Here is a 16,665-nt window from a genome sequence, read left to right as displayed (position 1 = left end):
AACTTAGAATATTACAAGAAATTGCGCCCTTTGTCAAAAAAAATATAATTGTTGCTTTTAGAAAAAAAAAAAAACTGAAATGTTCACACCTTGAGCCACCTTTAACCCAAACTGCATGATACAACAGGCAATTACAAAAATCTAGTTTTCATTGGCCAAAAGTTCCCACAAAAGAGACAAAACGTAGTTTGATGTTAACATAATCCAGTGGGCTATATTTAATGAGTTGAACAAAAATTCCCAACCTTGATAAGTTTCATTACATTTGCACGATTTTGTTTCCCCTTTTTACAAATTTTGCTAAAATGGTTCCAAAAAAAGGAAACTCGGTGGACGCAAATGGCCGACAGAGTGAGATTTGTCCATAGATTATACTTTTGAAAATTTAGGATAAAAAAAGAAAGTGGCGTAAAATCCACATTGTAACTAAATACAGTATAGTTCCACGAGATTAATTGTATAGTAAAAAGTATAAATATTTTTTAAGCAGACAAATGTTCTCTCAATGATAAGAAAATAGACTTCTTTAAGGGCGACAACAGTGTATGCTTGTTCTTTAACGTGACAAAAATATTACAGTATAACACACACACACACACACACACACACACACACACACACACACACACACACACACACACACACAGACTCCCTTCTCTTATTCTTGCCCTTGATGTTCTTGCATCTTGTGTGAACTCCCTCACAAATGAGCATATGCAAAGACATCCATAGTGTCAAAATGAACCAAAATGAGTAGTATTAGCTGTCATCAGGCTGCGCTCAGCAGAATCAGAGGTACCACGAAGGAGGCCGACGTGACAAGGAAGCAGATCTGTGCTCCGGCCAGCCAGTAAACTAAAATAACAAGAAAATAGGATTATAAAACATATGCATTACACAGGCATGTCTGGTATAACTTGTGGTTACCAGAGGAAGACACTATGGGGCCCAGAGCTCTGGCCAGAGCACCTTGACTGCGTAAGATGCCCATCACTGTGCCTTTCTGACTGGCCGTGCCTGGGGAAAAAGACTGAAACCATCATAAACTATTTTTTTACCCAACCCTCCCAAAAAAAAAAAAAAAAGACTCACCATGTTCAGAGACAAGCATTGAGAGGCACGGGACCACAACTGCTGCCGCTAAAATGAAAAGAGAAACAAAATTGTTCGCTTTAATCTGCACTAGAAGGTGAGCAACCTGAAATGGAAGCGTAAATGTAGCCTTTTATCCGAAAATATGTACAGCGGTGGGTTGATTCATGAGTTTAAGTTGTTCCGTGACCATGCTCGTAATTCAAAACACTAATGTCAAATCATCTTTCCCTATTAAAATGAACAGAAATGCCATTAATCTGCCAGAAATTCCACATTTTGCTCCTTCTGGTGTGCGCGCATCGGCCACCAGGGGGCAGTAAAATACAGACCTACAGACAGTTACACGAGTGATTCCGTAAAATCTCCAAAGGCATGAAAAAAGTGACAAAAAAAATACAAAAGAAAACTATCACCCCGGCCCCGTAGAGAATTGTTTTAATTTTAACATAAATTAAGCAATTTGGAAGACTCTGAAGAGTACAATAAGGCAAAAGTAAAAAAAAAATTCTTCACGCAGAAAGATATTTATTTACACCACTCAAGTACATGTTGACGGACAAATTTAAGATTCAAATTCAATTTGCCTCATTTCTTTGCTTTTTTGTTTTGGCCTCCAACTTGAGTGAGACCCAGATATCTCCACCTGCACCTCCCCTTAAAGCACTCTCATTCTGGAAAAGAATTGACGACAATCATTGTCTGTTTCACTTCATTTTTCACTATTACCAACTTCAAAGGCTAACCCCAAATGCATCCTCCAGGAAAATATTAAATACAATATTTTTCTGATTTTATCGGCCATTTCTGAATTTGAAGTTAGTTCATTCTGCGTTGTGACATAAACCCTAACATCGCTCCGTGGCTTAATACATTTAACATTAACATCTGTAAACTAATTAGATAATTGTAGGCACGTTTCCTAATTAATACAAGATGTAGTAGCGGATCAACACTTGACGCCGATGTTACGTGTGCTTTGCGGTTCTGCTGGGACCACAACACGCAGCACCTCAACGCGAAAATACAAAAGACCAGTGCAACAAATACGACACGGACTGATCTGATGAGCAACAATTTTGAGCCGCTTCTCCTCACAAGGGTCGCGGGCGTGCTGGAGCCTATCCCAGCTATCATCGAGCAGGAGGCGGGGCACACCCAGAACTGGTTGCCAGCCAATCGCAGGGCACACATAAACAAACAACCATTCGCACTCACATTCACACCTTGGGGCAATTTAGAGATGTCAATTAACCTACCATGCATGTTTCTGGGATGTGGGAGGAAACCGCAGTGCCCGGAGAAAACCCACACAGGCACGGGGAGAACATGCAAACTCCACACAGGCGGGGCCGGGGATTGAACCCCGGTCCTTAGAACTGTGAGGCAGACACTCTAACCAGTCGGCTACCGTGCCAAATTAAAAACTAACGATAATGAAAATGTTTAAAAACTACTATGACTTTGACTGGGAGTGACAAATACTGTAGCTAAAAGCAAGCATACTATGTCTCTTATTTGGAGAACTGTGCGAGTGAGTGTGTTAAGACAGAGACTAAGAACATGTGCTAACGAATACTTTAAAAAGTATTTTACTAAGTTTAAATGTGTTTACAGCATGTGTGAGTGGTAAAACTATAATATAATATGTTTTTGATATGTCTCGCTATTTTTTCACCTGTCATGGGTGAGCGTGGAATGTATTGTGGGTTTATTGTAACTCAAAATGGCTGCACCACACCGCGCTATTAGGCTGTGGAACCACATTTTCACTCGAACAATCCATGTAACAATATACTTCTAATTGAATGGAAAAAATACTAAATTGGTGGTAAAAGTGTTAATATAACTCACCAAAGGAATAGAGCGCCAAGCCCGCGTAAAGCATGGTGATGTTCCATGAGAGTCCGATGAGAATAAATGCTGGGATCAGGGCGGCGATGGCCTAAAAAGCAGCAACACGACAGAAACAAATAATCAATTTACTATTCCTTACCACAAGAAAGGGTCTAATTCAATAAGTGCTCACTACCAGAAAAAAATCCTCTTAATTCCACATAACAGGAAAGAAGAGGAAACTATACTCTAGCTCAGGGGTGGGCAAAGTCTTGTTAGGGGCCCCATACGGCCAACTCTTGTCTCTTAACCTTAACTACATCATTGGGCTGCATTTGAAACCTCGTAATGGTGTCTATTGTAAACCAAGGACCCCTTGTATTAGAATAAAAGCCATTTCAAAGACGCCCTGAAAAAAGCTCCTTCTACCATGCGGACAGCTTTGACATGATGTCCAGATTTGATTCGGCGTGCATATCCACCCTGGATGGATGCCATTGCCACGCCGATGAAGAAGAACATCTTTCCCTGCTGCATGCTGTTGAAATATAAAACAAGTAGATTGATTTAAAAAACAAAAAAAAAAGTGCATTGCTTGTGCAAGCGTCTGTGCAAATGGTGTGCACACCTAGTAAAGTGGAAGCGTTGGTGCGTGAGGAAACTCAGCGTGAACTCCAGGCCAGAGAACAGGAAGAGGTAGCAGAAGTAAACCTGGCCTAACACTTTGAGCCTCTGCATTCCTGTCAAGACAATTTTAAAGCGACATATGAAGCATGTTTTTCATCATTTGAAACTGCCCAGGTGTCTTAGTAAGAATGCTGTAACAAATTGTCTTATAAGATAACAGTAACAATACTAGCAGCTGTGTTGCCAGCTTGTTGCCGTCTTTTTTACAGCTCTGCTACTGTTTTTAATTGCTGATTATACTGAAGTGTTCTCTGTCAATCGACTGTCTGTTGTCGTACTAGAGCGGCTCCAACTACCGGAGACAAATTCCTTGTGTGTTTTTTGGATATACTTGGCAAATAAAGATGATTCTGATTCTGATTACAGTACATTACTGTATTTTCTCTTTACAGTAAAATGCTGGCAAATGTGTTGCCAGCTTGCCTTTTTTTTAAGCTCTGCTACTGTTTTCAACTTTACAGTATGTTACTGTAATTGTTGATTTCAATGAATTACAGTATATTATACATTTTCTTTCTTGACAGTAAAATACCAGCAGCAGGGTTGCCAGCATTTTCATGTTATTTTACAGTTCACTATTGTTTTGTCATGATCCGTGTTTTTGTTGACTTCGTTTTGATCAGACAGAAGGTCAGTTCAGTCTGTCACGTTGTGTGGTGTTGGAGGAAAGAAAGTGGAGGAGCCAGCGCAGAGCGAAGCAGGCAGGCAAGGCCAAAATGATTTATTTTAAAAAACGTACAATGGCAAACAAGGCACATGGAAAAATCTAAACACTAAAGGAACTAAGTCAGAAAAAAAAAACAAGGTTCAAAGAAACTCAAGGACACAAAACACTCACCACAACAGGTAACATAACAAACTAGACACACGATTTGCAGCGACAGACAACAATGATCCGACAAGGACTGAAAGAAACCAGGGAACTAAATACAAGCAAACTGACGAGACAACAACTAACACCGGGACAAGGCACAAGTTACTGGAGGGAGCTGATTGTTTGACACAAGGTAGAGGGGCTGATGAGAACAGGTGGAGATAAAGATAAAATGAGATAACAAGACATCAACAGGTGACAGGAAAACTTGACAAAATATGAGACAAACAAAATCTAATCAACATGATGTCTACAAAAACACTGATCATGACAAAACAATAGTGAGCTGTAAAATAACAGTAAAATGCTGGCAACCCTGTTGTCAGTATTGTATGGTAAAGAAAGAAAATATGCTAGTAATAAAAGTAATATACTGTATTTCAATTCAATCAGCTATTACAGTAATACACTGTAAAGTTGAAAACAGTATCATAGCTGTAAAAAAACAATAACAACCTGGTGTGTTGCCATCTTGCCTGCTACAGTATTTACATGGCGTCTCCGCACTTGATTTGCAAATCCGTCCCAGAATGCAATACTACTTATGGTATATTACCGTATTTAATTAAAAATGCCACTAATGTATCCGATAATGAATCGTTTTTAGTGTATAATATCTTTTTCATGAAAAACAGTATGTCACTCTCAGAAAACATGCCTTTGTCAAAATACCCCAAGTATTCAGAATTAAAGCACATTTACACCAAATTTGTCATGCCTTGCCGAACTGAGCTTGTTTTGAGGGGGTGTGGTGTATCTGGGAAGAGCCACTGCCCTCTACTGCAGGGTCAATGCTAAGTATTGAAGTGGAGATAGAGAGTTACGGAGAGGTGAGTAGCTACTAGTCCAGAGTGTGAAGAAAAAAAGCGAGCCCTCATAAAGAAAGCATAAGCATGGGTTTTATTGTCATTGCTGGAGGCAGCACTTCATCACTGAGCCGCCAAATTACACTTGTCAATTAGTGTAGCGCATCTGTGTGTGTGGCATATCCAACGGACACATCAGCCAAACACAAATACCTCCACTACGTCGACAAATGCGCAGAAAAATCAAGTATGTATGATAGCGCTTTTAGTTCATGCTAGATTGTGCCTCCAAGAACACTGTAGCTCTGTTTGGTTTTTAGCTTTGAAATGATACCGTAGTGCTTGCTGGCCGTCACTTGAAAATGGCGGCTCTTCCTCTAGGCTAGCTGCCAAACATGGGCGGAGAAACTCATGTGGGGATGATAGTAAGTAAACCAGATATATTTGGGGAAACAGGCAGCGCTTTACTTGGTTGTGAAATTTCACACTTACGGGTAGGCAGGCACGCCAGAGACCAACTATTTGTGTCCGCGCAATCAGAAAGTAAATTTTTCATCATATGTCTTACCAGGCGGCACGGTGGACGACTGGTTACCACGTCTGCCTCACAGTTCTGAGGACCCGGGTTCAAATCCGGCCTCGTCTGTGTGCAGTTTGCATGTTCTCTCCGTGCCTGCGTGGGTTTTCTCCGGGTACTCCGGTTTCCTCCCACATTCGAATTCCTCCCACATTCCAAAAACATGCACGGTAGGTTAATTGAAGACTCTAAATTGCCCGTACGTGTGAATATGAGTATATTTGTTTATATGTGCCTTGCGATTGGCTGGTGACCAGTTCAGGGTGTACCCCGCCTCTCGCCCAGAGACAGCTGGGATAGGCTTCCAGCACGCCCTCGACCCTAGTGAGGATAAGCGGTACAGAAAATGGATGGATGGATGAATGAATGTCTTACCAGTGTGTACCAGATAGAAATCACACCCAGAGTGCGTATTATAGTGCTCACTTTGTTCTGAGGGTGGATCTTTGGTTCTAGTGACAGCAGAAAAGCTGAACAAGGCCAACGGGCTGAGCAGGTCTCGAAAGTCCCGAAACCCAGAATTTGAACCCTGGAATGGAAGCATAATGAAAAACATGACGCGGATTTGAACACGAAAGTTTGCAATATAATACATTGGGTCTTCGTTCTATGACAATTCCGTCATACATATATTTATTGTTATTACGATTTTACTACTGTGTTAACATTGGTTAGTGATAGACTACAGCATTTTCTGTCTTAAATACAAATTCCGCTTATGTTGCCGCCATAGGAACGGAACTCCGTCGTAAACCGAGGACTCCCTGTAGAGAGATACTAGTTCCGCAGATGTTTATATTATTGTCTATATAAATCTCACACTTGCTTGTATAAATTCAGCCTACGTCGTCAGAACTATCATAAACCAAGGAGCAAAAGTATTGAGACAGATTACAGATCTTAAAGAGGTTATGAAAATGGGCTATTAAATGATTACGAGGTGTGTGTGAATACTTTTGTACATGCATTAAACTAGTGTGGTTGAGTGGTTGACTTTCCGTAGCTGACCTTGGCATGCTCTGTGAGCGTTTCGGGCAGCATGAGCCAAATAAAAATAAGGTCAGCGACACTGAAGGCCAATGCCAGCAACGCTGGCGTCTGGAAAAAGACTTGTCCCGCAGTTTTGGACGTCACGGCCAAGTACGCCCCTATCAGAGGTCCTACGGTGAAGCCCACCGAGAAGGCCAAGCCAATCATGGCCTGGAGAACACAAGAAAATGTACAAATGTAAGAAACTTGACTTGGCGTAAAATGTTTGTGTGTATGTGTTTTTACCATCCCACGGTTCCGAGCTTTGGGGTCAGCCAAGTCAGCCACGATGGCGGTGCACAGGCTGACGTTGCCCTTACACACACCCGCGATCACCCGGAACAAAAGAAACATGGCAAAGCTCCGGGACAAAGCCCAGACCACATAGGCAGACATGATCCCCACCTGTGGCAATAAGCATTTGTTCATCAATGACCAACCTCGTTTGGTTGCCGAGCAACAACTTTTACACTTGAAATAAGTTTCTCTGTCTTATCAATAGCTCTCATCCACTTGAACAAAGAAACACCTCATGTCTGTTAATGTTGTCTTGTTTGTTAAAAGGGAAGCAATTTTTGTGCAAAACAACATAACCACAGAGCGACAGTAATTCTATTAAATGACATTGTCCATCCTCTGAAAGATGTTAGCATCTTTTAATTGGCCTGTGCTTTGTTCAATGGGACACATAAACGTGTTGCCTTAATTAAGGCGGTGTTATTTTTGTTAAAAGTTAAGACTGTTGTTCGAAATAACAACCTAAATGCAACTAAATGACATTGTGCCTCATTTAGTTGGTGGCTACATTGTCCACTGGAACAAATGAACACCTCACCTCAATATATCACCTCAATAATGCTGCGAAGTACACAAGTACTCACTGTAGTAAGCAGGAGTAAAGGTCGCCTGCCATAGCGATCTGACAGAGCTCCAGTGATTGGAGATGACAAGAACTGCAGCAAGGAAAAAACAGAGCCGATCAGACCTGAAAAGCACAATGAGGAAATGACCCTATTATTCTGATGTTGATCATGTTATGACACAGGCAAGAAAACTTTGTTGTCACTTCTCCACTAGTCTCAATTTCAAACTCTTTAAAGGAACATACAGTGCTTAATAAATGTACTCAACCATTGAAAATACAGGGAATATACAGCATCTTGAAGCTCTCACTGTTGTGCTTAACTATTTTTTTCACTTTTTTTGTGAAACAAGAACTTAATGGAAAACAATAACAAGATATTAGCATTAAAAATACATTTAGTTTCCATTCATCCATTTTCCGTACCGCTTATCCTCACTAGGGTCGCGGGCATGCTACAGCCTATCCCAGCTGACTTCGGGCGAGAGGCGGGGTATACCCTGAACTGGTCACCAGCCAATGGCACGGCACACATAGACAAACAACCATTCACACTCACGTTCACAACTATGGGCAAATAGAGTCTTCAATTAACCTACCGTGCATGTTTTGGGGATGTGGGAAGAAACCGGAGTACCCGGAGAAAACCCACACAGGCACGGGGAGAACATGCAAACTCCACATCGGGTAGGCCAGATTTGAACCCGGGTCTTCAGAACTGTGAGGCAGATGTTCTAACCAGTCGTTCACCGTGCCGCACAATATAGTTTTAGCCTCAAGAATATAATTAGTTTTTTAAAATTGCAATAGTTTCGTTTTGTCATTAAAATACCCAATAGGAAAAGAAAAATACGTTAAACATACAAACAAGGAAGGAACGTAATGCAATTTAAAGATTCACACTTTTTTAAACACATTTTTGTTTTTCTTTACTTATTTTTATTTATTTGTTCAGAAGTTTTTAGGATTTTTATTTATATAGATATTTTTTTATTTACTTTGGTAACTTTTCAGTCATTTTATAAAATTGATCCATTTTGTTGAAGATCTTGATACATTTTAAATCATATTTACTATTTACTTACTCAAAAAAGTAAATAAAAAAAAAAGAAAGGAAAAAATGCATCCGGAGAATGATAGTGATAGTATATACCCTTCGCCTCTTCTTTAAAGTATGTTTAATTAAATCAAGTCTCCTTTTAAGAGATATTTTGTGCTGTGGAGTCATTTTCCACAACTTTATTTTTTGTTGTACTTGACATTTGTTGTTGATTTTAGTTTTCTTTCCACCTCTGGTTTAGAGAGGGAGCACATAGTTATTGTTTTACAGTTTTACCCCTCCCACACGCTTTAAAGACATAAACATATGAAAACACACTTTTTGAAAATGTATTTGAGCAAAAAATAAATTGCAAGCATTGAATGAATAGAAAATACTGTACTGTATGTATTGAAGTATCTATATATTAGATATTAGTGCTGTAACAGAGTCTGCGTAGGAAGGTTTGGGTGTGAGCTGTGGCCAACAGCAGTTCCTGGGTGAGTGTCTCTATGTGTTTTACCATTCTCCTGTTGTTAAATAAATTGACAAGTGACAAACACACTGACAATTTGACAAGAGCATTGGCGACATTTCCCACATGGAAGGACATTACAGTAAGTTAATATACTGTAAAAACCCATAAAAAAAAAAACAATTGTTTAGGGGGGAAAAACACGACATAGTGGGGGCTCAAATGAAGAACCGTGCTTAATCAGGGGAGGACTGTATGTTGAATCAAGAACTTTATGGATTTTAAAGGGTTTCAAATATACTGCTATTAGGTTTTTCGGCCAAGTACCTCCGAACAGGACGCAGTTGTACTTCTTCTCCATGGGAATCCCAAGCACCTCTCTGAAGACATCCATGGCGCTCTGCAGCGATTGATAGGCGGCATCCTGTCGCACAAATCATCATGAGGAGACATACACACAATGCATGAAAGCCAATCTAATGTGAGAAAGACTGGACCACAAAGCACTCTTTTATTTCACGAGAAATTAGTGTCATGTTCTTCCTCATCATGAGTTACAATGACCCCACGCTATATTCACGTTCATCAGTCACGGCTCCGCTTTATTGCAGCGTTTTAAGCCATCATTTTTAGTCGTTTTTTACAGTATACGGGCAAGTCCGAATTTAAATTTGCACACCTTGAATGCAGTACCACGTTGTACTATGTCTGTACTACCCTACTACTGTAAGCTCCAGTAGTAGTTCTCACAGAGCAGAGAGACTACTGTACATATGACTGTGAGTAATGTGGCATGCTGTTTGTATATGTTGCTACTGCATGTGCGTTAGCAGTTGTTTAAAAGTTTATTACCACCAAAACAACTAATGCTAATTGCAGTTAGCCTGTCTATGACATTTCGCAATATATAACATTAAGCTCCCCTTCTTGAGCTGTGACCTTATCGTGGTGGAGGGGTTTGTGTGACCCAATGATCCTAGGAGCTAAGTTGTCTGGGGCTTTATGCCCCTGGCAGGGTCACCCATGGCAAACAGGTCCTAGGTGAGGGACCAGACAAAGCACAACTCCAAAAACCCCTATGATGACAAACAATTCAGGAAGACGACGTCCCTTGCCCGGACACGGGTCACACTTCTGGAGCCAGGCCTGGAGATAGGGCTGGAAGGCGAGCGCCTGGTGGCCAGGCCTGCACCAATGGGGCCAGGCCGGGCACAGCCCGAAAGGGTAACGTGGGTCCCCGTCCTGGGTTTTCGTCCTGACCGTGGAACAGTGGACCAGCTCTACACCCTCCGCAGGGTCCTCGAGGGTGCATGGGAGTTCGCCCGGCCAGTCTACATGTGTTTCGTGGACTTGGAGAAGGCGTTAGACTTTTTCCCTCAGGAAGTACTGTGGGGGGTGCTCAAGAGTTTGGGGTATCGAACCCCCTGATACAGGCTGTACGGTCCCTGTACGACAGATGTCAGAGTTTGGTCCGCATTGCCGGCAGTTAGTTGGACTTGTTTCCGGTGAGGGTTGGACTTGGCCAAGGCTGCCCTTTGTCACCGATTCTGTTCATAACTTTTATGGACATAATTGTTAGACTCAGCCGAGGCATAGATGGGATCCGGTTTGGTGGCCTCACAATTGCATCTCTACTTTTTGCAGATGATGTGGTTCTGTTGGCTTCATCAAGCCGTGATCTCCAACTCTCACTGGAGCGGTTCGCAGCCGAGTGTGAAGCGGCTGGGATGAGAATCAGCACCTCCAAATCTGAGACCATGGTCCTCAGTCGGAAAAGGGTGGCGTGTCCTCTCTGAGACGGGGATGAGATCCTGCCCAAAGTGGAGGAGTTCAAATATCTTGGTGTCTTGTTCGCGATTGAGGGAAGAATGGAACGGGAGAGCGACAGGCGGATCGGTGCAGCATCTGAAGTGATGCGGACTTTCTATCGGTCTGTTGTGGTAAAGAAGGAGTTAAACCGAAAGGTGAAGCTCTCAATTTACCGGTCAATCTACGTTCCTACCCTCACCTATGGTCACGAGCTGTGGGTCGTGACCGAAAGAACAAGATTCCGGATACAAGCGGCCGAAATCAGTTTCCTACGCAGGGTGTCCGGGCTCTCCCTTAGAGATAGGGTGAGAAGCTCGGTCATCCGGGAGGGGCTCACTCGAGCCGCTTCTTCTCCACATTGAGAGAAGCCAGATGAGGTGGCTGGGGCATCTGATTCGGATGCCTCCCGGACGCCTCCCCGGTGAGGTGTTCCGGGCACGTCCCACCGGAAGGAAACCCCGGAGACAACCCAGGACATCCTGGAGAGACTACCTCTCTCGGCTGGCCTGGGAACACCTCAGGATCCCGCCGGAAGAGCTGGAGGAAGTGGCTAGGGAGAGGGAATTCTGGGCGTCCCTGCTAAAGCTGCTGCTCCTGCGTCCCGACCTCGGATAGGCAGTAGAAAATGGATGGATTACATTAAGCTAGTAGACTTTCGTTGGACAAAATTACTGTGAGTGGTTTTGCTAAACATTTTGTTTACTTAAACAATGTTTAATTATTCTGTTGTATGCTCTGTTTATTTGTGTTGGTGCCCAGTGTGTGTTATAGCAGCAGCTGTTTTAAAGTTTACAAATACCCAAACTCTATGCTAATTTATGTTAGCAGGTCTATGGCGTTATGCATTACATGTCTAGCAGACTTAAGTTAGACTAAATTATATAGATTGGTTGAACATTTTGGTGTTTAAATATATAATGTTTAATTCTCTCTTGTTTTAGGTGTCAGTTTTACTGTAAAAATGAGAGTGAGAACAGGCGCTAATGCTTTAAAAAGTGTGTTTTAATATGTGTAAGTCTGGTTTAGTAAGTTAAAATGTGTTTAAATAGTATAAATGTGTTTTGTGCACAGCATTTGGGAAGGATAAGATGTTTTTTATACAGTGTCTCGATATAACAGATGCGGGTCTGGAGGGTATCCCCCCTCGTTAAATGGGTGTTCAATGTACAGGAAAGAATGACCCACCCCAGTGTGTGCGTAGTGGTCTAGGATGGAGGGCAGCAGAGGTAAGATGAGGGTGAACCCAAGCAGGTCCAGCAGCAGAAGGACGAAGACCACGCAGATCACCCTTGACGAGGACGGGGCCACGTCCTTGGACGCTTTGCTCGTGTCTGACATTCTTCACGCTGGATTTGTACAGAGATTCTTTTAAGGATTTTTAAACATTCATTCATTCATCTTCCGTACCGCTTATCCTAAATTTAAAGGTCTTAATTTACTGTTACCAGTAAATTAAGAATATGTTAACTTTGTTAAAAAAAATTCAGTGGTACCTTGTCTTACGAGTTTAATTCTTATGCCCAAACTTGAAATGCAATTTACTCATATATCAAATTATTTTTCCCATTGGTATGCTATTAATCTGATTCCAAAACCCACCAAAAAACACAATTGTTTTTGTATGTATAAAATGTATATATTATATTGTATAAAAGCATGGAAAATTAAGAAATTGCGATAAACTGGTTTATAAAGTGCAATTACTGTATGTACTGTAGTACCTGCATGTTGGATGTGTGCATTTAATGGGTGAGGCCAAGTGAGTGAAGTCAGGATCTGGAGTTGGTTACGAAGGCCGTTTCACACTGCACAAGACATCTGACGCAGTCAACTTTCCCATTCATTGTGTGTCTGTCCTGAGGGTGCGTCAGCGCATTTTGACGTGACGCCGAGCATCGCGTCAATGCAGAGGGGGCGTCTGACACTCAGCGTCACGTCATCAGATAGAAAAATGTTCTACTCTGGAGCGTTGACGTATTGATGTCTAAAAAGCTCCTCCAATGGGAGCAGGGCTGGCAGAGTGATTTCTGAGTGCTATTTTGGAGGATTTTTACTGTAAACGGCAAGGGGGAAATACAGGAAGACACAATGATTGTGGTGTCCCACTATCCCTAACTATGGGCCAATTAAAAACAAAAACATCCCGAGACATCTCAGCGGGAGGCTTTCAAACTCCCTCTCAAAACACCCTGCTCAGCCTGAACCCTACACCTCGAAGCGCTCTTCCTGGAACTGGAAAGCACATGAACGAGTTTAAACTCCGAAATGCTGCCATGAAATCAGTATGGGATATTCCCATTCCCTTTTTTTTTCTTTTCTTTTTTTGCTGCTGGCTGCATCACCTCCCCCTAGCAAAGTTAGGGCTATCTTTTCCAACAACAAATACATATTGCCGAGTTCCTTCTAGGCTCGTACGTCACCACTTCCAAATATGAGATGGGCGCACCCCCGTTACTGTCGTCGTTGCGCTTTGACGCGGGGGCCTTTCACACTGAACAAGTGCAGTGTGAAAGGGTTATGGTTCGAGTTAGTAGCCCTAACCCTCCTTGTGAGTGTTCTCATTTTGTATTTGTGTGTTTTGTCTGTGTCATTCAATAAACTGCTGAAAATGCATCAGCGACTGTGGCTCTCCTTGCCCACATACTAGAGCATGAGAGTACCTTGCTCCATTTTGTAAATTCACTCAGGAGGCAGCAAATCGGAAGCTGCCTCATAACTCAAATTTTGGCTCACAACACACACAAAAGTAAACAAACAACTAAGCAATGGTTCGTAATAAATAAAAAAACTCATAAGTCAAGCTACCACATCACCATTATAAAAACCTTTTTTTCATAACTGCACAGGCATTGTTTTTAAGCAACATTTTTCCATTCTTAACCGTTTTACAGGTGTAAAAATTGACTACCCCTATGAGCAAATGCGCCTCATCGTTTAATGTTCAATTGTAAGAAAAAAGTGAATATTGACCACGAAGCTACAGAATAAAAAGTGGAAAAGTGTTACGTAGTCGGTTAGTTTAGGTTTGACTACCATTAATTGAAATGTTTACAAAATTGACGACGTGTCTTATTAACAGTACTGTGTGAGAGTCATACCAGAAGATACACTGATGTTACTTCCATTAAGAAACGCCTATTTTTTTCAGAATTCAGGACAGGAGTCGGACCGCGCAAAAAGATACTAACAAAAACAACTACCAGAGACTCGAATACTCACACTATTGACGTAAAATGACGACTAACGCTTCCGTGGACAGACCCGAACCTAACTCTTGGAGTTTCCTCCTCTCGTGCGTCTTTTATTATGAGGAAAGTCCGCACCAGGAAGCGGTGTCGGTTTACATTCGGACGACAGAAGTGTGTCGTCATAGTGCACACTTGAAATGCGCTATTCACGAAAGCCTGGAATTTTCAGGATCCTACCGAATAACTCTGAGTCTATGGTAATGCTCGGGGTACATTTAAATTGGGAGGCTCACGAAAACTCGGATTTTCAATGTACCCCTTCATAATAGCGTACCCTCGAAAAGCGACGTTCAGTACAACTTGGATTTTAAAATTACGATTTTATAAATTGGCATCTTTAGAAACGCGACATTCACAAAACCTTGGATTTTCCGACATCAATCGTAAGGCTTGAATTCAGAGTTTTGTATTTTATTTCTTACCATTGATTTCAGTGTTTTTATATTACGTGGCATCTCCTGCAGTGTTAGGTAGTTTTTCTACCGTGTCTGAAACGTGCTGCACTTTGTTACACCCTGTTGTTTGCAAATGCGCTTTATAAATAAATACGAATTGGACTGATGTAGTCTTCCCTCATAAATCCCATATCGCTGTTAACTTTTTACGCGTTCACTGTATTTGTAACTGTACATATCTAACCACAATATAACATCGCAGACTTTTCGCTTTACCAAGTGATTGCGTTGTAATAATTTTTCCACATTGACTTTTGTCACTGAAGACTCACGTATATTACACCCTAGCCAGGAAGATTGAGTAAAAGAAAATGTCCAAAGCTTAAATGGGATGGTTTCACCCTTAAAAAAAGGTCTACGTGCAATAAGTGTACAGCAAAGCAGAACTGAAACTGTTCTGAAACGCAAACCCCGTTGATAAACGAGGGACTACCTGCAGTGCACATTCAAAATGCGCCATTCACTGAAACTCAGATTTACCAATAACCTCATTTTAACTCAGCATCTACCTTAAAGCTCGGCCTACCCTCAAAATGTGGCATTCATGAAAAGAAGATTTTCCACTATCTATCATAGCATTTCCATCGCGCACGTTCTAAATGCGACGTTCACTAAAAACCCGGATTTACCCCCTCCTACCATAAACTCTTACTAATACTTACATAAAGACTGTAAATCCAATCTGCTGTCTTGTACTTGTTAGGATGCATGGGGAAGCCCCTTGTCCTTGAAAGATTGGATTATCTTAATAAATATATATAGAGAGAGATCTACACAACTATATCATTTTCATTAACTTAAATGGAAAGAACACATCACAGCTGAGCAGAGAAAAGTTTAAGACAAATGTAATGAAATATACAAAACATTTAAATTTATTCAACCATCCTGCATACATAAAACAGCTCAATCAAAACCAAATGTCATTAAAAATAAAAAATGTTTTATTGTTTGTGAGATGAGACACTAGGAAGCCAAAATATCCTGCAGCACTTGAATGCATCATATGATTTCATTTTGGTCCAGTAAAAACAAAACAAAAAAACACTAAACATTAAATAAAGCGTTTCGTTCTTTATACAGTAGTACTACAACTTTTTCACATGAAGAAACGCTCCCCCGAAAAAATGTCAGACATTTAAGGGCTGTTTCCAAAGCTTTATTTAAGCTATCAAAACAAACCTGTGTAACAAAAAACAATGTTCCTTTAGAAAATGTTTAAAATCTCATTTTTTTCCTCCAAGGCAAGGAGTCTGAAATGTGAGTTGTGTTGATAGTGTTATGTTGTTCAAATGTTGGTGGCCTACATTCCGTGGCGAGAGGCGTGGCTCTGCAGTGCCGCTTCGCTTTGGAGGTTTCGGCCACACAAGCTGCAAGGGAATATTTTGTCGGCATCTGCGATGTCACCCAAAATAAAATAATAAAAAAAATACATTTGTTATTAGATACGCTTTAAACCTACTAAAACACACTTTTTAAACAGATCATGAACATATTTCAACACAAAAAAATCTGTTTCCATGACTAAGCTCGGAAATCAAAACACTTATCAAATCACCTTTCCCCCGTTGTTCCAGCTCGCCAAAAAACACCAACAAAAAAATTTGTAACCAGTTTTTGAAAGATATATTGTTTGAGCATTGTCATCCCGATGTGCATGCGCGCAAGTCACATCACATCGTCCGCTGCGATGCTGGTGTACTGTAATACACAGTTAATCAACTGTAATATTAAAAGCGACCAGCAGACGGACCCGTTTGGACATGCTAATACAATTAGCGCCCATGTTACAGTAAATGATAATGCTTCAAACAACACAAGGAGCAGCCCAGTGTTGTATACTTATCTCCTTGTATGATAACTATGAATGAGGATG

The 16,665-nt window shown here is 41.3% G+C and overlaps 2 protein-coding genes across 3 annotated transcripts in view; both read right to left on the bottom strand.

Moving 5' to 3' along the window:
* Positions 1–187: 187 nt before the first annotated feature.
* Positions 188–14,442, bottom strand: mfsd10 (major facilitator superfamily domain containing 10). 2 transcript variants are annotated; one of them, XM_061672362.1, is made up of 13 exons: positions 14,306–14,442; positions 12,272–12,432; positions 9,605–9,701; positions 7,783–7,886; positions 7,148–7,306; positions 6,881–7,072; positions 6,299–6,401; positions 3,557–3,668; positions 3,358–3,466; positions 2,947–3,037; positions 1,093–1,140; positions 928–1,030; positions 188–855 (listed from the first exon to the last, which is right to left on the bottom strand). In XM_061672362.1, the coding sequence occupies exons 2-13, from the start codon at positions 12,422–12,424 to the stop codon at positions 735–737; spliced, it is 1,392 nt and encodes a 463-aa protein (XP_061528346.1). In that variant the 5' UTR covers positions 12,425–12,432; positions 14,306–14,442; the 3' UTR covers positions 188–734. The 2 variants fall into 2 exon arrangements, with proteins under 2 accessions (XP_061528346.1, XP_061528347.1); XM_061672363.1 differs by having other exon boundaries at positions 928–1,017.
* A 1,199-nt stretch (positions 14,443–15,641) lies between these two features.
* The window catches only part of LOC133400103 (zinc finger protein 462-like), a 25,344-nt gene continuing 24,320 nt past the window's right edge, over positions 15,642–16,665 (bottom strand). The window contains exon 10 of the mRNA XM_061672356.1: positions 15,642–16,184. Coding sequence (XP_061528340.1) covers positions 16,093–16,184 — 92 coding nt within the window. The 3' untranslated portion in view covers positions 15,642–16,092. The remainder of the gene's footprint in view (positions 16,185–16,665) is intronic.

Source organism: Phycodurus eques, chromosome 3 (assembly GCF_024500275.1).
Source record: "Phycodurus eques isolate BA_2022a chromosome 3, UOR_Pequ_1.1, whole genome shotgun sequence".
Classification (NCBI taxonomy): domain Eukaryota; kingdom Metazoa; phylum Chordata; class Actinopteri; order Syngnathiformes; family Syngnathidae; genus Phycodurus; species Phycodurus eques.
The sequence above is the reverse complement of the archived record's forward strand: the minus strand, read 5'-3'. Positions and strand labels throughout refer to the sequence as shown.